The 27,025-nt window shown below is 33.9% G+C and overlaps 2 protein-coding genes across 2 annotated transcripts; both read left to right on the top strand.

The window, feature by feature from the left end:
• Positions 1 to 11,233: 11,233 nt before the first annotated feature.
• LOC107137849 (olfactory receptor 4K14-like) lies at positions 11,234 to 12,166 on the top strand. The gene has a single exon (XM_015480285.1). The coding sequence runs from the start codon at positions 11,237 to 11,239 to the stop codon at positions 12,164 to 12,166; it is 930 nt and encodes a 309-aa protein (XP_015335771.1). The 5' UTR covers positions 11,234 to 11,236.
• A 10,055-nt stretch (positions 12,167 to 22,221) lies between these two features.
• Positions 22,222 to 23,169, top strand: LOC107137717 (olfactory receptor 4K14-like). Its single transcript, XM_015480169.1, has one exon. It carries the CDS (start codon positions 22,225 to 22,227, stop codon positions 23,167 to 23,169), a length of 945 nt encoding a protein of 314 aa, XP_015335655.1. The 5' UTR covers positions 22,222 to 22,224.
• Positions 23,170 to 27,025: the final 3,856 nt, after the last annotated feature.

The raw sequence follows: 27,025 nt of genomic DNA, 5'->3' as shown, positions 1-27,025 counted from the left end.
ATTAGGAATAGTCTGGCAGCCATGGTAGACACTAAAATCAAAGTTTTAGGTGTCACTTGTCCTTTACAGTGCTCAGACTCACACTCATCATCACCACTGTTCACTTTCCTCCTTAGGATTCTGTAAAAGGAGATTTTTTTTTCCCAGTGCATTTCAGAGTTAAACCTTGAAAAATTGGCCTTTGAATAAAAGATGGCAGGAAAAAAGTAAGAGGACTTATAAAACTCTGGTTAGGCAAGACTGATTGGAAAAAAAAAATATATATATATATATACATCAAGTGTACAGAAACATAGGTGAATTCACCAGAAAAATTAAGCTCAAAAAATGATTTTCCTCCCCGCAAAATGAAACAGCCTGTAATTACTCCAGTGAAGGATCACTAAGAACATCTTTATCAGATCAGAATGCACTTTTGGATCAGATTAGACTTAACCCAGGTATTGATAGAAATGTGAGCCCCTGAGTTCCTCAGGAAAATATTTTTTGATTTTGTTTTTGTTTTAGAAAAAAAACCCTATATGTATGGAATCTTTCTATTTTCCTTTCCTACATTCATCTGGATAAAAAGAAAATCCCATGAGAATCAGGATGTTTTCTAATATTTCTGGACCTGCCATATCAGCTTCCTGAAGGTGGGTCCCTGCTGCATTGGATCCAAATAAGAAGAATGTAAGCCTCTTAAGTGTCCTCAAAAGGCTCGGGACTTGGAGAAACTGGCCTCTCCATATGCCTTTCCCCTTTTTTTCCCTCTTTCTATAACTTAATTGGGGAGTAGAATCCCAGAATATAAGAAAGTTCCTAGCAGTTTGCACTTTTTTCCTTCTGATCTAGAAGCAGTTTGAGCAATTGCTCATGCAAGCCTAGTATTATAGTTTATGTCATGTGTCCCTGTCCTCCACCTGATATTTGGGCCAATTTGAGTGCAGAAAATATCAGGCATTCCCCCCATCCAAGGTTTGAAGGTCAAAGGAATCCAGTGTATGAGTGCTTGTGCCAGATGGTATATTACCAATCTAGAAGACAAGGGAAAGAAGGCATTCCTCCACCCTTCATCCCCTGTTGACCTCAAAGCCATTGGCAATCACCCCTTGAGGCCTGCTGGTTGCATTAGTTGCTCTTACTAACACAAAGTGCTCAAAGTTTCCTTTATCTCTCCTGAAATCCTCAAAACAAAAATAACCACATATTGAAGCTTAATTAGGATTTATGCTGATTGGATCATTTGCTCTGACCAAAGCATGACCCCAAATCCTCTTTCTTTGTATCATCTCCCTCTTAAAAGGAGGAACTCTGAATTTTATGTACTGTACTTATCCTTAATTATGGAGGCACTATGGTCAGGATTATATGTCCTGGAGAAATTCAGTTATTGAACTAAGGGAGAGACCTGTTCTTAAGGGTCACATGCCCTAGACAAATTCTTTGCCTTTCCTGATGTTTTTGTCATCATATTCTTTTTAAATGTTTTTTTTAGCCGTAGATGACACAGTTATATTTATTTATTTATTTGTTTTTATGTGGTGCTGAGGATCGAACCCAAGGCCTCACACCTGCAAGGCAAGTGCTCTACCACTGAGCTATAGCCCCAACCCCTTGTCATCATACTCTTACTAAGGACCACTAGGTACTGTTTTATTTGCTGTAAATATTTGATCTTAAATTGCCTGCGAATCTTTGTTTGGATTGTATTTGTTTTTTTCTTTGATGGGTTTAAAATCATCCAAAGGAAAACTGACAGGGTTTGGAAAACGTTCATGTGGATGGGAGTTCAACAGAAAGAGTATGAGGTTTGGGCCCAAAAGGCACTCAAAGTCTCAAGAATTCCCAATAACCTAATGAAACAATGGAGGTTCGGATGGGTATACAAAACCTGGATCTACATGTGTTTTGTGGTGCACATGAGAAGAGAGTACACAGAACTCTCTAGAGAGTAAGTGGCTCACGCTCTAGGGATTAGTGCTTGCCTCTTTTCCCAAGACCCCATGTGAGACTAAGACTTTGTCTCAGAATTCAAGATACATCCAGTGAGGGCACCCTCTGCCATCAGGCCAAGTCAGTCTGAAAGGGAAAGAAAGAAGATACTTGAACTGATCTATCAACTTGGTTTGTGTTTCATGGAGAGAAGTTGAAGCAGAGCTTGACCAACATTTCTCCATCAGAGACAAAAGGGATGGAGCAAGCCTCCTCCAGTAAGGCTGTCACCCATGTCTTTAGGCTAGTGGCTGCACTATCCATTTTTAACTGGCTGACAGGTGGACAGGTGCCTGGTATTTTTGAGATATATATATATATCTCGAGAGAGAGAGAGAGAGAGAGATTTCTAAAAGGAGTATAGAACTCTAGGAAAAAAAGCAATAGTTTGTTGGTCTGTTTCACTCCCCCTTCCAAAGGGTTCCTTCATGCTGGCTAAAAGATGAAACCAAAGTTTTGAGATGAAACTTTTTTTCCACTTCTGCTGCTGGGTGGGATCCGCATAAGGTTTTAGGCCGCTCCAGCTGAGAAGTGTTGCAGCTTTTAATGTTAGGCCACACCCTGCAATGGTGCAGCAGACTCCAGCAGTTTACCATGGATTTCTTCTTTCTGTGATCTAGTCTTTTGAATTCAAAGAATGAAATCCACACAACAGGATGAGTGAGTGTAAAAGTAAGACATTGAAGAATAGGAACAGAACTCTTGTAGTACAGGAGGGAGGCTGATAGAAGGTTTTCTCCTTCCAAGTGTGCTGTTCTAGGGGTTTATATAGCACCCAGCTCAGTGCTATTCGTCCAAACTTATGCTAATTAGGGTTTGTAAATACTCACTGCTATCGGTCAACTCTTGAGTCCCAGCTTCCATTCAGGTGTGCCCTGCATTCATTTTCTGGCCCTGGGGAAGTCAGGAAGTGGGAGGTTAAGGTCATTGGATGGATGGTCTATGCTTTCAGGTTCAGGACTGTAGCACTACATGGAACCAGCTTCTGCAGCAGGCATTGGTATCATGGCTCACAGTGCCTCCGGCCCACTATGCCTGCATGGCTAGCTCCATGGGGCCATGGCTATATTTGCCTCCTGGAGTCCAAACTACCCGGGGTAACCACTATGATGTTCTGTCATTCCACCACTCCACTGCTGTCCTCTGCAAGGATCAATAGGCCAGCTGCATGACTTGACAGCTGAGAAGCTGTGTCACCAGGTTCCTTACATTTTGGTATATATCATCCCCCCTTTTTTTTCCTCTCCAAAGGACAATTACTCTTTCCAGGTAGTAGTGCCTGGGTTGTACAAGCACGGGGTAGGCAGTCTTGTGGTCATCAATACTGCAAAGCTCATTCACACCCAGAGCCCACATTTCAAAGAGACTACCACAATGCAATAGCAAACCAAGGCCCATGCTACCGTGATCTACCTGCTTCTGTGGCCTGCTTCTGGCCCTATATAAAGTCAGTTCGATTTATTCCTTCTATTTCTATAGTTTCATAGTTCTTTGTTTTATATTTAGTCCTATTATCCATTTGAGTTAAGTAGTATAATCTATGTGTAATCTATGTGTGGATTCACCTTTTCTTTTCTTTTAGTACATGGACATCCAGTTGTTCCAACATAATTTGTTGGAAAGACCAGCTTTTCCCCTTCATTCCTTCTTTTCCCCTTTGTGAAGGATGAGATGTCTACATTTGTGTGCCTGTTTGTGGGATCTGTTCTATTCCATTGACCTACTTATCTATTCTTTTACCAATAACACATGCTCTTAATTACTGTCACATTATAATAAGTCACAAAATCAGGTAGTATGAGTTCTTTGTTATTTTCTATATTTTTATTATTAATATATATGCACCTTTATACTTAAATGATTTTTTGATTGGTAGTTTATGCTTTTTCTATATCCATGAAGAATATCAGTCTATACTTTTCCTGTTTAGTGATGCATTGGACAGACTTTCATATCAGGGTAAAATAGCTCTTATAGAATGATTTGGTAAGTATTCCATAGTCCATTATTTTCTAGAAGAGTTTGCAAAGATTCATTATTATTTCTTCTTTAAATAGTTGGTAGCACTCTCTAGTGAGGCTATAAAGGCCTGGACTTTTCCTTACATGAAGTTTTAAATTAGCAATTCAATAGCTTTTGTTCTTATATGTCTTTTATTATTTTATATTTTTTGTCTTTCTGTGCATTTTCTATTCCATGTTCATTTTATGTATTCTTAGAATGGTTCAAAATATTCACTTATAATGCTTTTTATTTTTGTAAAGTTGTTAGTGATGATCCTAGTTTGATCTCAGTTATTTTAAACATTAGAGCCTTTTTCTGGGTTTTCCATGTTTTTCTCCATGTAAAGCTATCTCCATTGGGCAGAGCCACTGAGTGGTCAGGCCTACCTATCCGTCATGCTCATCTGGGCAAATTTTAACCAATGGCATCAAAGCAAAAAGAGAGATGGAATACACCAGTTTTCATACACTGTCTTGTCCCAACTTAGCAAGGAACATTTATTAATACAGGACTAGAATTGACTATTAAAGATGCCTAACCTTATGGGATAGCCTGCCAATTCCATAAAGAAGTTTCAAAAATAGACAGTGGAGAAATAGGAACAGGTTCTGGTTAAAAGACTCTTATAGTTCTTGCTGAGATTCAGTAGACACTTTTCTTGTTTTTAATTTATAAATTTCAGTTGAAAAATAATAGTCATATACTTATGGGATATAATATGTTGTTTTTATATAGATACACATTTTCAAATGATGACATAGTCAAAGTACTCTCAGCTCACATATTTATCCTTTATTTAAAGTGAGAAAATGTAAAATCGATTCTTCATGCAATTTTGATATATGTAACACATTATTAACTATGGTTACCTTGCTATGAAATACATATAGAAGTCTATTTTTTTTTCTTGTTGAAACTTTATATGTCATACATATGACAGAGGTTAATATCCAGAATATATAAGGACAAAAAAAACCCTCAATAGTAAATAACAATAATGATAATGGTAATTATCAACATCATTTTATTTAAAAATAATAAAACTAAATGGACATGTCTCAAAGAAGACATAGAGATGGTCAACAGGATTATAAAAAATCCAACTTCACTAGTAATTAAGGAAATATAAATAAAAACCACAATGAAACATGGATATTAAAAAAGACCAAATATAATAAATTCTGGCAAGGATTTGGATAAAAATGATTCTGTGTACACTATTAGTGAGAATATAAATTAGTACAGCTATCATGGAAAATAGTAATGTATTTCCTCCAAAAAACAAAGAGAACCCCTTAATAATCCAATTATTGCACTAATGAGTATATATCCCAATGAAATAGTGGAGTAGGTTGAAGATATCTGTACGCCTATGTTCATTGCAGTACTATCCAAAATAGCCAAGAAATGGAAACAATCTATGTATAATTAAGCTGATGAACAAATAAAGAAAATAAAGCACACAATCATGATACAAGACTTCTCAACCATAACAACAGATAGAATCCTATCATCTGCAACAACAAGAATTGAAGAAGAGGTCATTAAGGAAACTAAACTATGCAACCACAAAATAACGAATACCATATGATTTCATTCTGTGGAACCTAAGAACTTGATCCCATAGAAGTTGAGATAGAGCAATGGGTACGACAGCCTGGAGGATTAGGAGGTAGGGAGGGAAGGGTAAAAGTTGGTCAGTGAGTACATAGCTACGATTAAATATTAAAAAAATAAATTATGATGTTCTATTTCATATTAGGGTGACTGAATATAGTGAAAATATATTGCATATTTCAAATAAAAAGCTGGAATAAGGGATTTTGAATGTTTTTACCATAAAGAAATGGTCATGTTTACACTGATTTTAATATTAGAATGTATGCATGCATCAAAATATCATATGGAGCTGGTGTGGTGATACATGCCTGTATTCCCAGCAGGATGGTGAGACAAGAGGATTGCTAGTTCAAACCTGGTCTGAATAGCTTAGTGAAACCCTGTCTAAAAAATTAAAAAAAGGCTGGGGATGCATTTCAATTGTAGAGCATCCCTGGGTTCAATCCCAGTGCCAAAATAATTTTTTTTTAATGCTGATCTTGTGTCCTGCTACTTTTCTGAATTCATTTATCAACTCTAGAATTCTTCAGGGGAAGTCTCTTATATCTTCTATAAGTACAAAAATGTATAGAATGTATTTGGAAAAATTTTCTTCTCTTCAAATCTTCAGGTTATTTCAGAAGAATTATTGCTATTTCTTCTTTAAATGTTCGGTAGATCTCAACAATGAAACTGTCTGATGGTACACGAGGAGTAAGAATTTTCTGTGCACTTTCACACAATACAACGACCATAGATAGCAAGTATGTACTATATATTTTACTTTTTTTTCCTAGTACTGGTGATTGAACACAGAGCTTCACACAGGCTAGGCAAGTGTTTTATCACTGAGTCATATCCCAGCCCTACTATATATATATTTTTTTTAATTTTTTATTGTTGGTTGTTCAAAACATTACAAATTTCTTGACATATCATATTCCACACTTTGATTCAAGTGGGTTATGAACTCCCACCTTCACCCCATACACAGATTGCAGAATCACATCAGTTACACATCCATTGATTTACATATTGCCATACTAGTGTCTGTTGTGCTCCGCTGCCTTTCCCATCCTCCACCATCCCCCCTCCCCACCCATCCCCTCCCCTCCCCTCCTCTCTCTCTACCCCCTCCACTGTATAACCCTGAGGGTCTCCTTCCATTTCCATGCCATTTCCCTTCTCTCTCCCTTCCCCTCCCACCTCTCATCCCTGTTAAATGTTAATCTTCTTCTCATGCTCTTCGTCCCTACTCTGTTCTTAGTTACTCTCCTTATATCAAAGAAGACATTTGGCATTTGTTTTTTAGGGATTGGCTAGCTTCACTTAGCATAATCTGCTCTAATGCCATCCATTTCCCTGCAAATTCTATGATTTTGTCATTTTTTAATGCAGAGTAATACTCCATTGTGTATAAATGCCACATTTTTTTTATCCATTCGTCTATTGAAGGGCATCTAGGTTGGTTCCATAGTCCTACTATATATTTTTAAAATGTAGAAAAAAGTATTTTGAAAATTTTTACCATAAAAATTATAGATATTTGAGGATATAGATATGTTTAGGTTAATTTTTTTATAACTTTATTTATATAGTTATATGTGGTGCTGAGGATTGAATCCAGGGCCTTGCATGTGTGAGGTGAACACTCTACCACTGAGTCATAACCCCAACCTCTGTTTAGGTTAATATATATATAATTTGGATATCTATCTATATATCTATCTATATATCTATCTATCTATCTATCTATCTATATATATATATATATATGTATTTATGTATATCTATATTTATCTATCTATCTATCTATCTATCTATCTATCTATATGTATCTCCAAATAGCAAATATCAAAATAAATATCTGAGTGGGGAAAAAAGCCTGATTAAAAAAAAAAAAACAACAGAGTCCATCCTACTTGATTTTATTTGTATAGAATTCCAGAATATGAAAATGAATAAAATAAAAATTAGAATTTTTCCAGGCAGGGAGCTTGGAGCTTGGATATCGGATATATCCATATATATCCATATATGTATGTATATATCCCCAAATCATATTACCTCATTTAGTATGGACAATATTGTTACGTTTTCTTTAATGTATTAATTTTAATATATTTTAGTTATGTATTAATGAGGTTCAGTTTTATATTTTTATATATGCATAAGCTTGGTCTGATCAAACCAGCCTCCTTTGATCCCTCCCACACATACACCATTCTAAACCTCTTTACCATTGAGTCATATCCCAGCCCTACTATCTATTTTTAAAATGTAGAAAAAAGTATTTTTTTATACCTCTATTAATGACTATTCTATATTCAGGGCAATTTGTCTTGGTTTCAAAATATGAAACAGAATGTGCAGTATTTGTATATCTGTCTGACAAAATTAATTTAACTTAAGTAACAACACTAATTTTTAACATAGCATTGATTTAAGTGAGGTTATTTGTCTTCCTGCTCTAATTTCCTTGGTAGCCAATAGTTGACATCACTCTTAAGAAAGAATTCTCTATGGATATCTGAAGAAAATTATTTCCATGTTTCTTCTATTATGAACATATAATAGGTCATTTCACCAAGGGACTCTTTCCAGTGGTGAATATATGTCAGGCTGAGGAAAAGCACATCCACAGATACTGTCTCCACCCATCTTGGATAGTCATCTCAGGGAGGGTCAGAAGAGGACACTAAAAGAGAATGTGATCCAAGATAAAATATTGTGTTCTGTAAGTCATATCTCTCTGATGTTCTTTTTAAAGGTTCTCAAAACAAGAAGTTAGCATGAGCCTATGGAAGTCACTTGGTCTTTCTCCCTGTGTACTACACACAGAGTATATTAGGTAATCTATTAAATTGTCCAAATTCAGATTTCTCTTTGTAAAAATACAAATACTGAAACTTTCACTATTTTATGATTATTATAGGAAAAAAAGTCTTTTTTTTGTTGTTGTTATAAGGATTGAGACCAGAGTCATATAACTACACTTTCAGTCCTTTTTTAAATTTTGATACAGGTCTCAACAAGTTATTGAGGCTGTCCTCAAACTTGTGATCCTCCTGCCTGGAACTTTCTGAGTCATTAGGATTACAGGCATGCAACACTGCTTTACTTAGAAAAAAAATCTTTATTGAAGAATATTGCATATGAAAGAGGTTGAAAATATGTTGATTATTTTGATTCTCCTGAAAGAGAAAAAATATTTGTCTCCTTTTCTTAATTTTTCAATTTTACTAATCCAATAATTGGCATTATACATTCTAGGAGAATTTTCCCATTGTTACAAGTAAGAATTCAAAAGTGCTGTAATAGAATGCCCTTTTGCCACTTATAGGTCCTATTATAATATTAATAACACCTCTAGGCAAGGGCAGAGGTAAGGATGAAAACATTAAATTCCTGAAAAGAAAGAAACATGTCTGATATGTTTCTTCAATCTACATCTCATTAAGATTATTCAGTATGTGTATGTTAATTAAGAGAAAAAATGAGTGGATATTTCAGAGATAAATTATTGGATATATTTTGCTTACAAATAATAATTTAAATATGTACAACTAATAAAATAATAATTTATAAATTAAAAAAGAAATTTTCAACTATACAAAAAAAGTACTACTAATAAGTTTTGGAAACTATACCGCTTTAAGTATCACCATATAAACTAGAACAAAGAACTAATATTTATTAACATTCACTGAGTACTGAGCAAATCAAAGAGTTTTCTGTATATTTTATGGTTCATATTTTGGACACATCTATCAGATTGAGTGTCCTCTTTTCACAAAAAAGGAAGTAAAAACAGAACTAGTTTGGCTTAATGGAATAGGTCAACAAGTGATAAAGTTGGATTTCAGCCTGAGTATGACTAAATCAAAAGTTTGATTATTCCCTTTTACAAAATCTCTTAAATATTAGTTGACAATAATAGAGTCATATAATTAGCCTACTAATATTATGAAAATATCAAAAATTTAAAAGCTGATGAAAAGAAAGTATGATTTTTATTGGTAAATTGTTTCTAGGAATGTACAAAAATCATTTAGCAATATCCTTTCTCAAGCAGAGTCAAAATACTCCTTTTCCTACCAACAATACAGAACTAGTGCTTCAAACATTAATCTAGAAGAAGTTTGTATTGATAAGAAATTAAGATTCAAAATCTAGGTCAGATCGTTCAAGTTTCTTAGTGCTCATAAATCAGGATTTTTTTCCAGAAATTCATTAAATATTTTCTATTTTTGAAAATTCGTTCATTTGTAAGTTGTGAAACTATGGTCATATGTCTCCTTCCTCACAGTAACTGTAGGTATTACTACTTACAGTATGTATTTAGGAAAATCTTCTCTTTCCATCATTAATCTTTATTCTAGGCCACTGAATTCCCAGTAAAAGGGAAAGGAACACTATCGCTCATGGTGAAGTGGGGATTCTCATTTTTCACCTATGTTCCTATTTCAAAGAATATAAGATGAAATACACAAAACTGAAACAATGTGGAGAGAGAATAAATGGAGGGAGGAAATGGATAATTATCTTTCCACTAGGTAGAGTTGGAAGTGTTGTCAGTTTACTTATGGATAATTTTAAGCAATGTCGTTATTTTATTTAGAAATGAACTATTGATCACTGAAGGCTTAACTACCTGTTCAGTGTTCACTAATAGGGAAAGATGGGCCTTGCTTACACATGTATGTAATTTATTGTCTTAGAAAACATAGAACACATTCGTATCTCTGATGGCCAGAGATTGCAACATTTCAAAGCCTAAGGAATTCCTAAAATTTAGTTGTGAATTCAAGGCAAATATTCACTAATGATAAGCCTGAATTGTAAGGAACTTTGATTCAGAGTTAATGAAATCAGAATCTGAGTCACAGTTGCTTTAAACTTTCTAAGAACTCTACATTATTTTCTTCCAATTCATTTATTGTGCTGAATGAATTCCACTATATTTTGGATTTTAGTTAATGATAGAATATGGGCCTAATTTTACATACAAATAATCATGTCAAGGCATTTATTATATACCCCTCTGTATAGCTTCTCTCATAAAGCTTGTCCCAACACATATTTGTTTTATTTTTTTTTCTGTTTCAAGCCAACATATATTTTGGATTGATAACTTAAAAGTTTAGCTTATGAGTCTAATTTAAAATGATTAACTGAAGATTAAAGCAATCATTATACATGATACTGAGAAACTGTAATGTCATGTCATGACATTTGCTCTAGATATCAATATCATTTAACCATCTTCTTCCTAAATATGTGACCTTCTTTTGTTGTTTAATATGGTGGTGGCTGCCCTTTCCAGGTTCTTTTAACTAGCACAGTGGACAGAATAAGCTAGTGTCCAGGCGGCATAACAACTCTTTTCCTAGACTTTACACTCACTGTCCTATTGTTTTTGACTCTTTCAACCAGGCGCTGGATAAAAATCCCATCTAAGACTACGCTTCTTGAAAACCCATTCTCAGACATCATTTAGATTCTCTTTTACAGATAATACCATATACATGTGACCAATATATCTTTTAACTGCAGATGTAGTTGCTAAATTTCAATGTGAATGCTAAATTCTAAAAATTAATCCCACTAACTGATACTCTATCCTCTCCAGGTCATGTCAGAGGAGACACTGAATAAAATGTTTGGAGGAAATCAGTCCACAGTGTCAGAATTTGTGCTTCTAGGACTTGGCCATTCATGGAGTTTGCAGGTCTTACTTTTAATAATATTTTTGTTGCTTTACATGATCATTGTATCTGGAAATATTGTCATTGTGACTTTAATCATCACTGACCCTCATCTTCATTCCCCCATGTACTTCTTTCTGGCCAACCTGTCCTTTATTGATTTGTGGCTGTCCTCAGTCACCACTCCTAAGATGATTGCTGACTTTCTCAAGGACAATAAGACCATTTCTTTTGCAGGATGCATGTGCCAGATCCTCTTCGTGCACTTTGTTGGAGGGGGTGAGATGGTGCTCCTGGTGGTCATGGCCTATGACCGCTATGTGGCCATCTGCAAACCACTCCACTACTCCACCATTATGAGCCTGCAAAGGTGCATTGGGCTGGTGTTGACATCCTGGACCGCGGGCTTTGTGCATGCCATAAGTCAGATGGCTGTGATTGTGCAGTTGCCTTTCTGTGGCCCCAGGGAAATAGACAGCTTCTTCTGTGACATACCACTGGTGATCAAGCTGGCCTGCATGGATTCTTCTAACTTGGGAATAGTAATGAATGCTGACAGTGGGGTTGTGGTTGTAACCTGCTTCATTCTCTTGCTGATGTCCTACACATACATTCTTCTCACTGTTCACCAGAGATCTAAAACTGGTGCATCTAAAGCCCTGTCCACCTGCAGTGCCCACATCACAGTGGTAGTGATCTTTTTTGTGCCTTGTATGTTCATCTATGTGTGGCCACTCAACATCACCTGGTTGGACAAATTTCTTGCTGTGTTTTACTCTGTTTTTACACCACTCCTCAATCCAGCTATTTATACCCTGAGAAACAAAGAAATGAAAAGTGCTATGGAGAGACTTAGAAACTACTATCTGGATTCCAAATGAAATGAAATGATTAGTGCCTGAGAATTTCATGAACACTTTAAATTGGTAAGACAGACCTTATAAAATAGGTTGCAAGTATGAGCCTTAGTGTTCCTGTCTCCAGATATAGAAATAGGGTTAATAAAATACAGGAAAATTCAATACTTAGTAGTTAGCCAGTAGAACACTAAGAATTATTACTAAAATCAAATCTACCAATCTGGGAAATACATCTACTCAGTTTTCCTACAAATAGTTAAACAATAATCTAAAATTTATTTCACAACAACATGCATTCATTTGGGTTGGTAGTATCTTAATAAACTTCTCTTGGGTTTTCTCGTAACCTTATTTAAAAAATAAGCACTTATTAATATTGACCTCCTCTTCTAAATTCCATTTACATTTTGTAAGAATACAAATTATTATTTTTTTCCTTAACAAAAATTCCTTTGCAAATATTAACAGTAGAAAAAAACAGAATGAACAAGTGTCAGGCCGCCCTGTACAGGAGCTAGGCACATCCCCTCAGCCTTGAGAAATGGGGGTATTAAACTGGGGTTCCCAGCTGTGCGAAGCAAGTGGGTCTAACAAGGAAGTGTAAGAAAGTGCAAGGAAGTGCCTTAGCTCTGGGCTTGGGTGTTACCCAATGGGATTGGGCTACCCATCTGTTTCTTGTAACACAATCCCTTGCCTGATTTGGGTGGAATATGCTATTGAATGTCTTTTCCCTAATAAACAGGGGAGTTCAGGGTGCACTCGCTCTCTTGCCTCTCTTGTTCCTTGTGCCCTTTTCAGTGCTGTTCAGTGTAGGAACAGTGTAGTGCCTTTGAGGTTGCAGCTTGCAGAGCCTTCCTGACTCCCCACAAAAGGTACTTCTGTGTTCGTGTGGTCTTTTCGTTGCCAGCCCAAACCGCGCGGAGTGACCCTGATTCAGTTACCGGTGGGATGTGGGTGGTAAACAAGGGTGATAAATAATATAAAGAAGAACAATGGACATTATTTCTATGTGAAATTCATTAACTCACTACAAGTTAAAACAAAAAAAGAAAACTAATGCTGTTTCCATTGGTTATGTCAGTGTCAAATACTGCAATTTAATGATTAAATTATTATTAATTATTTTTGTGTAATTCAGAATGGAAATCAACATAAAGGCAAGAACTGGGTCTTTTTTTTTCTAGGTGTGCGGTCATGTTGAATTTGTTTATTCTTTTGTTTATTTATTCATCCATTCACCCTGCTAATCATTCATTAAGCCAGCTAGGCATCTATTACTCAATCTTCCATTCATTTAACTATCCATTTCACAAATATAAGTAACAAATAAACAAAAAAACAAAATTGACTTTGACAAAAGCAGGGAAAACACTCATCAGAGAAAGGAAGTCCTTTCTGTAAATTGTTCCTGGACAGCAGGATGCCATATGAAGAAGAAAGAAACCAGACACCTATCTCTCTCCCTATACAAACAGCACCTCAAAATGGATCAATTATTTAAATGTACTACCCAGTTCTATGAAACTACTAGAAAACATGGAGGAAATGCTTCAGGACACTGGTCTGAACAATGATTTTTTGTATATAATCCCTTGCTGCTACACATGACTAAATCAGTCAGGGTCACTCCAGGTGAATTGGGTTGGCACTGAATAATCACACAGACACAGAAAGTACCTTTTTCTTGGGGTTTAGTCATGGCTTCTCTGCCCCAGTTCCCAGAAGGGAGGCAAGGATGGCTGGCAAAAGAGAGAGAGCACACCTGAGACCACCCTGTTTATTGAGGGGAAGACCTTTGAAAGTTCAACCCAAATAAGGCAAGGGATTGGATATCAGGGGGTTGCTTGGTGATGTCTTGCAGTCAGCAGATTGACTAACATCTTGGGAGGCCACACCCATTTCAGGCCCTGTGTGGGATCAAAGGCAGAGGGAGGAGAAAAGGACATATACATCACTCAGCCCAGTCAGAGAAGCAACATCAGTATAGTCCCCTCATGTGCTCAAATTCTCATAGCTCACACACAACCCGTGGGTGGCTCTCGACAATCCTTAAAGCACAGGCAATAAAAGTAAAATTGTCAGATAGCATTACATGAAACAAATCAGATTCTCTGTTCACGATAAGATAAATTCTAATAAATGATGTTATAGACATGCCAATTACTGTCAACTCATCATTGCATATTGCATATATGGACTGAAATGTCACTCTATAATCCATAACTATGTTTAATTATTATGTGTCAATTAAGAATAAAAACATATTAAAAAGTAAGAGTGAATGTCAGGATTAGTAGATTCAAAATCAAATTAAAGTTAATCAATTTCTGGAAAATTGACAGAATCTTTTTCACTTCCACAATTCCTCTTGCACCAGCCATGCTGTAGGCACAATGTAAACTAAGTTTTGCCTATTTATTTTGTGAAAATATAGTACTTAATCCATGGGGATGGATCTATCTATCTATCTATCTATATCATAATACATAGTAAATTAAAACATTTTAATGAGTAAATGGTGTCCACTTGTTGCATTCAAATTCTCATGATATTGGTTTATGTGCATCATTCAGGCACACTTCATTGGAATTTAACAAGTATTCCCCAAACCTTAAAATCATAAATAAATATTTATTTTATTTCTTCCAGAAAAAAATGTGGTTTTATTGCATATATATATATACATATATATATATATATATATACATATATATATGTGTATATATATGCATATATATATATGCATATATATATATATATGCATATATATATATATATATACAAATATATATATAAGACTTAAGGATATAAAAGTAAGAATTTCTTTGAGAAGAGACCAATCATGTATCCTTCTTGCACAAGGCGCCCTAGGAAGTTTTATCAACATGCTTAGCTACCCAGGCACTGGGAGGCTGCTGCAGCCAGGGTTCCTGGAGGCTTAGCTATTGCTCAAGATGGCAGAAAATCCTGGTGTCACCCATGTAGTGTTTGTTCTGCAGGAATGCAGGATACTGGAGTTGGGGGATCATGGAGGCTTCAACCGAGATTTCAAAGAGGCCATAAAAAAATGCAGCAGGGTCAGAGTTTCTGCAGGCATCCTGAGAAGGCGATGTGTGGCATGGAGATGTGAAGAGTAAATCAAAGTTGCAGTGGAGACACCCAAGATTAAGAAATTCCAGTAGCATAGAATGTCCACTAAGGAAGGCTGCAGGAATTGAGATGAGACAAACCAACAGAAAAGCCACTTGGGCTGCAACTAACATGGTAGAGCTTCCCAAACACTTTGGACAAAATATCATGCCATGTGCCCCAGATGCCCAATGTGGAGTTATAAAATTTGCATGCCCAGTTGGATTTCAGGCTTATTCCTGGTAGGAGTGTGGCTCTTCATGATGTAGTATATAATCACAATTAAAAAATTAATCATAGTAATACTTGAATATATTTTTTTCTTATCTTTACTTATCACAGGTCTTTGATTGTAATTACAACCAACATATCATGCAAAATCCCCTGTAGTTCCATATTTTAAATTTTAGTCCTTTGGTATTAAGCAATATTCCCTATAGTCATGATTTATATTTGTGGAGAGAAGTCAATGCAGAAATAGTTTTTGTTGAAGAAATTGAGCTATGAATTTATAAATAAATTAATTTCTTTGTATCATCCAATTGACAACAGAATTGTATTTTTTGATTCATATATTTGAATCTATATCTATATTCATTGTGGTGTATTCATGTGTATACATGGGAAAATTATGACAGATTCCTTACACTGCTTTTCCCTTTCCTATCCCCCCTCTCTTCCTTCCACTCACCATTGTCTAATTCACTGAATTTCTCATTCCTCACCCCTTTTATTATGGGTTAGCTTCCACATATCAGAAAAAACATTGGATCTTTGACTTTTGGGACTATCTTATTTCACTTAGTGTGATAGTCTCCAGCTCCATTTATTTACTTGAAAATGTCATAAAGTCATTCTTCCTAGACACTTTAATGTAGGAACTATACTAATAGCCTTTGCAGCATTCCAGAGATTTTTGATTTATTGTATCACTAACTTCTTTGACTCTAGAAAAAAATCTTTTATTTCTCATCTCATTTTTTTCTATGATCAATTACTTGTTCAAAAACATAGTTTTTTGATCTTTCTGTGCTTATGTGTTTTCTATAATTATTCTTCCTGTTGAATTCTAATTTCATTCTACTGTGGTCTGGTAAGATGCAAGGAATTATATTGATTTTTTTTGTGTTTGCTTAGACTTGCTTTGTGACCTAAAATATTATCTATTTTGAAGATATTTCCATGAGCTGTTAAGAAGAAGGTAAACTCAACAGTTACTGGATGAAATACTCTAAAAAATGTCTGTTAGTCCATTTGATTGATAGTATTAATTATGTCAGCATTGCCTTTGTTGATTTTAGGTCTGTATGACATTCCTAATGGTGAGAAGTGTAATAATTACCCATTATTAGTCTACTGGCAACTTGTTAAGACTTAATGTCAATTTTTTTATATAATTAGGTGCACCTATGGTTGGGGCATAAATATTGTTCTATTTTCTTCTTGGATTATTCCCTTTACCAGTGTGTAGTGACCTTTTTTGTCCATTCTGATTAATTTTTTTCTTGAAATATGCTCTGTTGATATGAGAATAGCTATTCCTATTTGTTTTCAGACTCTATTTGTATGGAATGTTCTTTCCTATTCTTTTGCTTTATGCCATGGATATCTTTGCCTATAACATAAGTCTTACAAAACAGCTGTAGTTTGTGTTTGTTTTTATCCATTCTGTCAGTCTACATCTTTTAATTGTAGAGTTGATACTATTTATACTTACAGTATTGTGAGATATTTATTATTTCATGCCATTTGATTTCTCTTTTCACATATTTCATTGGTCTTAACTTTCAGTTGCTTAACTGGTCTTCTGGAAAACTTTATCCATTTGGGAACTCTAGGGTTTTTAATCAGTTCTTCTAGATGTAGTATTTTTTCAGTCTTTTTGTGGTACTGGCTCAATTTATTTTACTTTATCTTACAAAGTTTTTATGTTTCTTTTGATTCTGAGTGATAGCTCTGATGAATATGGAAATAATGATTGGCAAATGTTTTCTTTCAAAGATAGAATTATCTTTTTTGAAGCCCTCATGAATTTTAGAGTCTCAGCTGAGAAGTCAGAAGTGAGTCTTATTACTTTACCTCTAGTGTGACCTGATATTTTTCTGTTGTGGCTTCTAACATTCTATTCTTTTTATCTATGTTAGGCATACTGATTATGGCATGTCTTGAAAAGATAATTTTTGACCTTGTGTATTTAGGGTTATATGTCTTCTGTAGGTAGATGTTCATCTCATTCCTAAGTTTTAGAAAATTTTTTTTACCATTATTGCTCTGAAAAGGTACTTAATGTTATTAGCTGTATCTCCATTTCCTCTTGAAGCCGAAGAACTCCTAAGTTGATCTCTTAATGATGTATCAGAGTATTTTTTTGTAAATTCAGATCATGTTTTTAATTTATTTCATTTATTGTTTACTTAGTGCTTAAGTTTATATATCAGACCTTCAAGGTCTGAAATTCTGTTTTATACATATCTAATCTCTTGATGTAGTTTCAGCTAAATTGTTATTTAATTTTGTGTCTTCCGTTTCCAGGAGTTCAAATTGTTTTTTTCAGAATCTTCTTCTCTTCATTGAAATTGTATTCCTTAGATCTACTTTTAGCTCTTTTAGCATTTTAATAATCCATTTTTGTAGTCTCTGCTGGAATTCCATCCCTGTCTCTATCTGCACATGTTCAAGATCTGGATTTTATTGATCTTTTCATATTTATATGCATATGTACAAATTTGATCATATTTTTCTTTAAATACATATATTTTATTTAATATCAATAGTGCCAAAATTAAGTCATTTCAAAATCTAAAATGACAAACTAAAGGTATTTTTAAAAATATTAATAAATATAGTTTTTATGATTAGATATCTCTTGCAACCACAATAAAAACCTACTGAAATTGAAACAGTTCTTGGGTGTATATGAATATGTCACAAGATCTCATTTTTATGTATAATTATAACAAACCAATTAAAAAATATAAGGGATACCAGTAGTGAAAGAGTACTGGGGAAGGGAGCAAGGAAGGGAAAGGGAAAATACCGGGGAGCAAAATGTAGTCAATTGTCAGTATATTATATACATTAGTGAATATGTCACAATGAACTCCACTATTATGTATATTCATTATGTACTAATGAAAACAATAAAATTTTACATCAAAATAGGATATGATTATGTTGATCAAGTTATATATAAGAATTGAGAAGACATCTCATTATTGCTCCATGAAAAAAAGAAAAAACAATTTCAAATATCACTACTTTATGCAGCAATTTAAAATAGTTCTCTCTAACTATTTGAACTAATTTAAGAAAAATTGATATTAGATCTGCTTTAAATGTTTGGTAATAAACCTAAGCAATGAAGCCTTCTGATATAAACATAGAAGTAAGAAATTTTCGTGTTCTATTATACAGTAGAGTGACCTCAGATAAGAAGTCTGTACTATATATATTTAAATGGTAGGAAAACATATTTTGAATATTTTCACCATAAAGAAATGAAAAATATTTAAAGACAGCTATGTTTCAGTTGATTTAAATATTATACAATGTGTATGTGTAGTTAAATGTCTAATGATACCCAGTTAAGAGGCTTGATTTTTGTGTTTTTCTTTTTTTTAATATATATAATATAATACATTAATTAATATATATAATATATAATAATATATATAATATAATACATTAATTATATGTATTAGTGGAGTTCAGTGTTAGGTTTCCATACACACATTCAGCTTGCACTGACCAATGCAATTCACTTCCCTTTGTCCTTCTTCCCCAACACCCTTCCAAACATCTACTAGTCAGTATTTTATATTTAGTCCCATTTCTTAGTTTCCAAACATGAGATATAACATTCAGTACTTGCATTTTTGTGTTTGACAAATTTAAATTTAATTTAAATTAAAAGAACACTTTTAATTTAAAAAAATTAATTTTTACCAGTGACCTGATTCAGGTGAGGTTACTTGTCTTCTTGTTCTAATTTTTACAGTACCCAACAGTTGATATCACTCTTAACAAAGAATTCCCTATGGGTATCTAAAGTAAATTATTTCCATGATACTTCTGTTATGTGTGTAGGTAATTTTACTCAAGGGACCACTTTTGGTGGTGCATATATGTCAAACTGATAGAAAGAACTTCCACAGATACTGCCTCCACCCAATATGGATATCATCTCAGGCACAAATCAGAAGAGAAGACTTAAACAGAATCTGATCTAAGAGGAAAAAAGTGTGTTTAGTAAGTCATTCATCTCTTTGATCTTCTCTTTTAAGGTAATTCTGAAAATATTTCTTTGTATCTATTTTAATTATACCAACTACCTTTGAAGTTGAGAATGGATTCACTAGCTCCTAACATTGTCAGAACAGAATTCAGGTGTTCTGTCCTCCCTGTTCCTAATGGAGTTTCTGTGGTCTTAACAATAGTGCATACAACACCAAAATCCACTGCTACAGAGATGCTCTCAAGTCTATGTACTTGATCACAGTTCTGTGATAGATACTCAATGTGACCATCTCCTGCTATTCTTGTTAAAACAATCTCTCCCATTTTATATAATTATTTCATATCAGAGAAACAGCATTCTATGTAAGACAATATTTCACATAGAGATAGAAGAAACAAAGGTTATATATTAAGTGACAAGTGACATTACCACAGAAATAGTATTAAAACTCTTAACCCAAGAAAATTGTAAATGAATATAAGTGAGTAGAACTTAGACTTTCTCCCTGCATACCTTACTAAGTATGAATCAATTGTCTGAGTTCAAGATTTTCTTTGGAAAAATATAAATACTAACAACCTCAGAGTTTTAGGACTATTTCATAGAAAAACATTATAGAAGAGCACATATATAGAAAAGGATGAAAATTGTGTTGCTTATTTTCATAATATTTCATATTTATAAAAGAACAACAAAATGTCTCATTTCCCTAATTTTTCAATTTTAACATATCCAGAATTATATTTACTTTTTTAAGGAGAATTTTGTGTTTAAAGTAAGAATTTCAAAAATGCTTTAATAGAAAGTCCTTTTGCCTCTTACACATCTTCTTATAACATTACTACCATCACTCTGAGTGTCCTCTTTTCACAAATGAGGAAGTGAAAACAGAACGAGATTTAGATTAGTAGATCAACAAGAACTAGAGTTTGATTACAGACCATTGTGTGACTAAGTAAAAGGTCAAAGACTATTCCATTCTAAAAATTTTCCTACAAATTGATTGCTAATAATAGAGTAATATAATTAACCTATTAATATTATGACTATATTAACAATTCCAAAATTTCTGAGAAAGGAGTATGGTTTTTGTTGGTAAATTGTTTCATAGGAATGTACAAAATCATCTGTTTAGCAATATCCATTGTCAAGCACAGTTGAAATACTGCTTTTTCTACCCAAAGTATAGAACTAGTTGTTTATTCTAGGAAAAGTGTGCATTGATATGAAATTGAAATTCAAGATAAAGTTCAGATTTTTCAAGTTTCTCAATGTTTATAAACCACGGAAATTTCTTGAAAAATTTGGTACATCTTTTCTATTATAAAAATATGTCAGTGGGTTGTGAGAGTATTATAATATGTCTCCTTTCTCACATTAAGTATGTATGTTACTAACAATACTATATTCAGGAAATTTTTATCTCTTTCTATCCTTAATCCTTAATTTAAGCCTCTGAATTCCCAGTGAAAGGGAAAGGAAAACTAGTGCTCAGGATGAAGCCCTTGTTCTCATTGTTCACCTGCTCTCCTTGGCTGTTCTATTTCAAAGAATAAAAGATGGAATATACAAAAACTGAAGCAAAGCCAAGAGAGAGAAATAATAAAGGGAGAAAGGAAATGGAGAACCATCTTTCCTCTCTATAGCTTGAGGAGTATTGTTTATTTACTTAGGAATTAATGTAAGCCTTGTCATTACTCTATTTGGAGAACAATCCGTAATGACTGAAAGCTGAACTTCATGTTTACTCATCACTAATAGTCAAACATTGGTCTTGTTTACTCATGTGGCATTTATTATCTTAGAAAACACAGGTAGAAAACATTAGTATCTCCTCTGGTCAGAAATCATAAAATTTTAAAATCTAAGCAATTTCTAAATCCACACTAGTTGAAGATAAATATTTACTAATGATAAGCTGGAATTATAAAGAACTTTCATTCAGAGTTCATTAAATCAGAATCTCAGTTTTAGTTGCCTTCAACTTTGATTAATCCATTTTTTATGACACTACACTGTTATTTTTTTCTAATCCACTTAGTATGCCACATGAATTCCATTATACTTTAGATTTTAATTAATAAGAGATTATGTGTCTGATTTTACATCAGATCTCCATATCAAAATGTTTATTATATACCATTTTTTATAGCTTCTCTCATAAAGGTTTTCCCAACGTGTTTAAGAAGGAAAACCTAAAATTTTACCTTAGGGTGTGTAATCTAAGGCTTGAAGTAATCATTATACATAATACAGGAAAGCTGTAGTGTTGTATCAGGTTATTTCTACAGGATTTCAATACCATTTGACTGTCATCTTCCTGATTATGTGACCTAATTTTTGTTGTTAGCGTGATATCTGCTACTCTCTCCAGGTTCTTTTAACTAGCATAGTGGAAAGAAGCTAGTGACCAGGTAGCATCACAACTCTATTCCTAGACTTCACCTTCACTGTCTTGTTTTCTTGACTCTCAACCCAACACTGGATAACAATCCGGTATCAGACCCTACTCTTTAAAAAGCCATTTTCAGGCATTATTTGTATTCTCTTTTACAAATAACACCATTTTCAGGTGATCAAATTTCTCTTTAACTGCAGATATAGTTGTTAAATTGTAATATGAACACTAAATTCTAAAAATAATGTCCATTTCTCATCCCACTAATGGATACTCTAAACTCTCCAGGTTATCCCAGAGGAGACACTGAATAAAATGGATGGAGGAAACCAGTCCACAGTGTCAGAATTTGTGTTTCTGGGACTTGTTCACTCATGGAGTATTCAGGTCTTGCTCTTCATGGTATTTTTGATGCTTTACCTGATCATTGTATCTGGAAATATTGTCATTTTGACCTTAATCCTCACTGACCCTCATCTTCATTCTCCCATGTACTTCTTTCTGGCCATCTTGTCCTTTGTTGATATGTGGCTGTCCTCAGTCACCACTCCTAAGATGATTGCTGACTTTCTCAGGGAGAATAAGACCATTTCCTTTGCAGGTTGCATGTGCCAAATTCTATTTGTCCATTTAATTGCAGGAAGTGAGATGGTGCTTCTGGTGGTCATGGCCTATGACCGCTATGTGGCCATCTGCAAACCACTCCACTACTCCACCATTATGAGCCTGCAAAGGTGCTTTGGGCTGGTTTTGACATCCTGGACTGTGGGCTTTGTGCATGCCATGAGTCAAATGGCTGTGATTGTGCAGCTGCCTTTCTGTGGCCCCAGGGAAATAGACAGCTTTTTCTGTGACATACCACTGGTGATCAAGCTGGCCTGCATGGATTCTTATGACTTGGGAATAGTAATGAATGCTGACAGTGGAATTGTGGCTGTAACTTGCTTTATCCTCCTGCTGATATCTTACACATACATTCTTCTCACTGTTCGCCAGAGCTCTAAAACCGGAGCATCTAAAGCCCTGTCCACCTGCAGTGCCCATGTCACAGTGGTGATGATCTTTTTTGTGCCCTGCATCTTCATCTACGTGTGGCCCCTCAACATCACCTGGTTGGACAAGTTTCTTGCTGTGTTTTACTCTGTTTTTACACCACTCCTCAATCCAGCCATTTATACACTGAGAAATAAAGAGATGAAAAGTGCTATGAAGCGATTCAGAAACTACTATATGAATTCAAAAGGAAATACACAATGCTGAGAGAAACATAAGCAACTCAAATTGTGAATACTTGACCTGATAAAATAGTTTAAAATTCAGAGATCCTGTTTATTTATTTAATAAAATATAGGCAAATTCAACATTTATTATTTATCAAGTAGAACACTATTAATCATTACTCTAAAATTCATCCTAATGATCTGTCTACATGATAAATCTCATATAATCAGTTTTCCTATGCTTTTAACCTTTTAAATAAAAATCTGAAATTTATTTTAGATGCCTCTCTTTATGGATAATTTCTTTTTTATTCTTTTTCTTTCTTTTCTTATTGATTTTTTTAAAAAAAATAAATGACAGTGGAATGCATTACAATTCTTATTACACATATACAGCACAATTTTTTCATATCTCTGATTGTATATAAAGTATGTTGACACCAATTCTTCATACTTGTACTTTGGATAATGATGTCCATCACATTCCACCGCCCTTGCTAATCCCCTTCCCCTTCCCTTTCCCTCCCACCCCTCTGCCCTATCTAGAATTCATCTATTCCTCCTATGCTCCCCCTCTCTACCCCACTATGAGTAAGAGAAAACATTCGGCATTTGTTTTTTTTGGAATTGGCTAACTTCACTTAGCATTATCTTTTACAAAGCCATTCATTTACCTGAAAATACCATGATTTTGTTCTCTTTTATTGCTGAGTAAAATTCCATCATGTATATAAGCCACATTTATTTTTACCCATTCATCCATTGAAGGACATCTAGGTTGGCTCCACAGTTTAGCTATTGTGAATTATGCTGCTATAAACATTAATGTAGCTGTGCCCCTGTAGTATGCTGTTTTTAAGTCCTTTGGGTATATACCGAGGAGAGGGATAGTGGAGAAAAGAGCATCTTCAACAAATGGTGCTGGGAAAACTGGAAATCCATATGCAACAAAATGAAATTAAACCCCTATCTCTCACCAGGCACAAAACTTAACTCAAAGTGGATCAAGGACCTAGGAATTAAACTTAGAGACTGTGAGTCTAATAGAAGAAAAAGTAGGTCTTAATCTTCATCATGTGGGATTAGGCCCCAACTTACTTAATGAGACTCCAATAATACAAGAATTAAAACCAAGAATCAATAAATGGGATGGAATCAAACTAAAAAGTTTCTCTCAGCAAAAGAAACAATCTGTGAGGTGAACAGAGAGCCTACATCCTGGGAGCAAATTTTTACCCCTCACACATCAGATTGAGCACTAATCTCTAGGGTATATAAAGAACTCAAAAAGCTAAGCACTGGGGCTGGGTTATAGCTCAGAGGTAGAGAGCTTGCCTCGAACATGTGAGGCACTGAGTTCAATCCTCAACACCACATAAAAAATAAGTAAATAAAATAAATAAAGATATTGTGTCCATCTTTAAAAAAAAAAAACTAAGCACTGAAAAAACAAATAACCCAATCAATAAATGGGCCAAGGACCCAAACAGACACTTCTCAGAAGAGGATATACAATCAATCAACAAATATATGAAAAAATGCTCATTATCTCTAGGAATTAGAGAAATGAAAATCAAAACTACTCTAAGATATCATCTCACTCTAGTCAGAATGGCAGCTATTATGAAGATAAACAATAATAACTGTTGGTGAGGATGTGCAAAAAAGGTACACTCATACACTGCTGGTGGGACTTCAAATTGGTGCAGCCAATATGGAAAGCAGTATGGAGATTCCTCGGAAATCTGGGAATGGAACCACCATTTGACCCAGTTATCCCTCTCCTTGACATATACCCCAAAGACTTAAAAACGTCATTCTACTGGATAGAAAATATCTTAATTTACTTCTCTTGAATTTTCTCCTAATTTCATTTGGGAGGGAAAAAACGTTATTCTTAGCATTGACACCTCCCTCAAAACTTCCATGTACATTTTGTCAGGACCCAAGCGAATTATTATTTTTTCCTTAACATAAATTTATTTCTAAATATTAATGCCAAAAATCAAGGAAAAATCAACAAAAGATGAATAAGGTAATATAACCACATACTGAATAACAATGGATATAACTTCTATGTGAACTTCAAAACTCAATAAAATTTAAAACAAAAAATGGAAACTATTGCTATTTTTGTTGGTTATCTTATTCTCAAATATTCATGTTTATATTTAAATTATTAATTCTTTATGTAAAATGTAGAAATAAAATCTTCCTAAAATCTGAAATCAAAACTTGCCTGTTTAATTTGTTAAACAGAAGTCAGTACTTGCTTCAATGGTTAATATATATAATACATATTAAATAAATGCATTTTAATCAGTCAATGGTGTCCATTTGTTTGATTCAAATATTCATAACTTTTGTCAAATTTCAATATGCTCCTTTGCATTTTGAAAAATATTCCCCAAACCTTCAAATCATTCATTATATATCTTCCACTAGTATAAGTGGATTAAAAATTAATTGTTATTTCAATAGTTATTTTCTTCAAAGAAAATATAATTTACATATGCTGATTTTATTTCACTTAAAAAGAATAATTTTTTTTAAAGAAAGTGGAACAATACTATGCTGTTATATTTCTTGTCTCACAACTCACTGCCAAATATGTATTGCCTTATTTGATGTTATTATTATATCCAATTTGATAATAAGAAAACAAACCACTGAAATAGGAATTATATTCTTCAAAATAATACAACTTTAGATTTTTATTGTTCTGGAAAACATCAGATATCAATATGATTTAATAGGCAGCTAATTTATTAAATAATGCTATATAATAAAATAAATAATTTATTTCTCACAAAGGTGGTGACTAAATAACTAGTGTGTACATAAAATACCATAAAATTTATACTACTCTAATAAAACTTTTAAAATGTTGAAAATGGCATTAATTTTAATCTAGCTTGATCAAAAAGGGTTGTTAAAAATCAATGTAGTCTCAGTTGTAAAGCTAAGACACAACTACATGTAGATGGTATTAAAGAACTAGTGGTCAACTATTGGCTTGTCTCTGCCTTTATCTATAGCCTCAATTATACCCCAAGGACAACCAATTTTAAACACTTCACTGTAATTGTTGTATCATTTAAGTAACATTTTCCTACTTAATATCTTTAAATCTGTGCATGACTTTAGAAGGTAAACCTAAGTGGTAACAACTATTTTGATGGGTTTCCTAAATTTTCCTTAGGAAGATTATAATAACAGAAAGTCGCAGTTTGCATAGTCCTATAACTGACTGTCGCAAAAATATTCAAGTAGTATATGGTTCCAAATTAAACATGTTCATAAATCAATGTGCCACCCTATCTTAACATTTATACAATAATCACAGAGACCAATTTACCTTAATTTTCACTGGTTTCCATTAGAATCTTAATAAATACCAATCCAGAAGACTTCTTGATATTCATATTCCCTAGATAAAACTCAAACATCTAGTAGGTAGTATTTATTTTCAGTATAATAAAAATGTTGTTCACCTCTTAGATGGAAGCATTTCTTCACTGGGAACCAAGATTTCAACCTAAAGTGCTCAAATTTTTGTAAATGTGAAATGAATTTTCTTTTATAAGTTCAATAAAATGTAACAATGAGAGAATCTACTCCCATTCACACATCTTCATTCCCAAATGGAGGAAATGAAGAGACATAAAGAAAAGATATAACACAATCCATATGAAAATGTATTATTTTGTAGACATCAACAATCTGAGTCTAAACGTTATATGCCCCTGCTTTAAAAAAAACAAAAACAAAAACAGAAGAGCTAACTCAATATTGAAGAACAAAGTCAGAGAACAATAGAGTTTTACTCACATATAAAGAAGAATAAAATAATGGCATCTGCTGATAAATAGAAAGAGATGGAAAAAATCATGCTG

Source organism: Marmota marmota, unplaced genomic scaffold (assembly GCF_001458135.2).
Source record: "Marmota marmota marmota unplaced genomic scaffold, marMar, whole genome shotgun sequence".
Taxonomy (NCBI): Eukaryota; Metazoa; Chordata; class Mammalia; order Rodentia; family Sciuridae; genus Marmota; species Marmota marmota.
The sequence above is the reverse complement of the archived record's forward strand: the minus strand, read 5'-3'. Positions and strand labels throughout refer to the sequence as shown.

What these genes read in the sequence shown, in the direction of transcription:
- LOC107137849 (XM_015480285.1), top strand. Translation starts at nt 11,237, where the DNA reads ATGTTTGGAGGAAATCAGTCCACAGTGTCAGAATTTGTGCTTCTAGGA.
- LOC107137717 (XM_015480169.1), top strand. Translation starts at nt 22,225, where the DNA reads ATGGATGGAGGAAACCAGTCCACAGTGTCAGAATTTGTGTTTCTGGGA.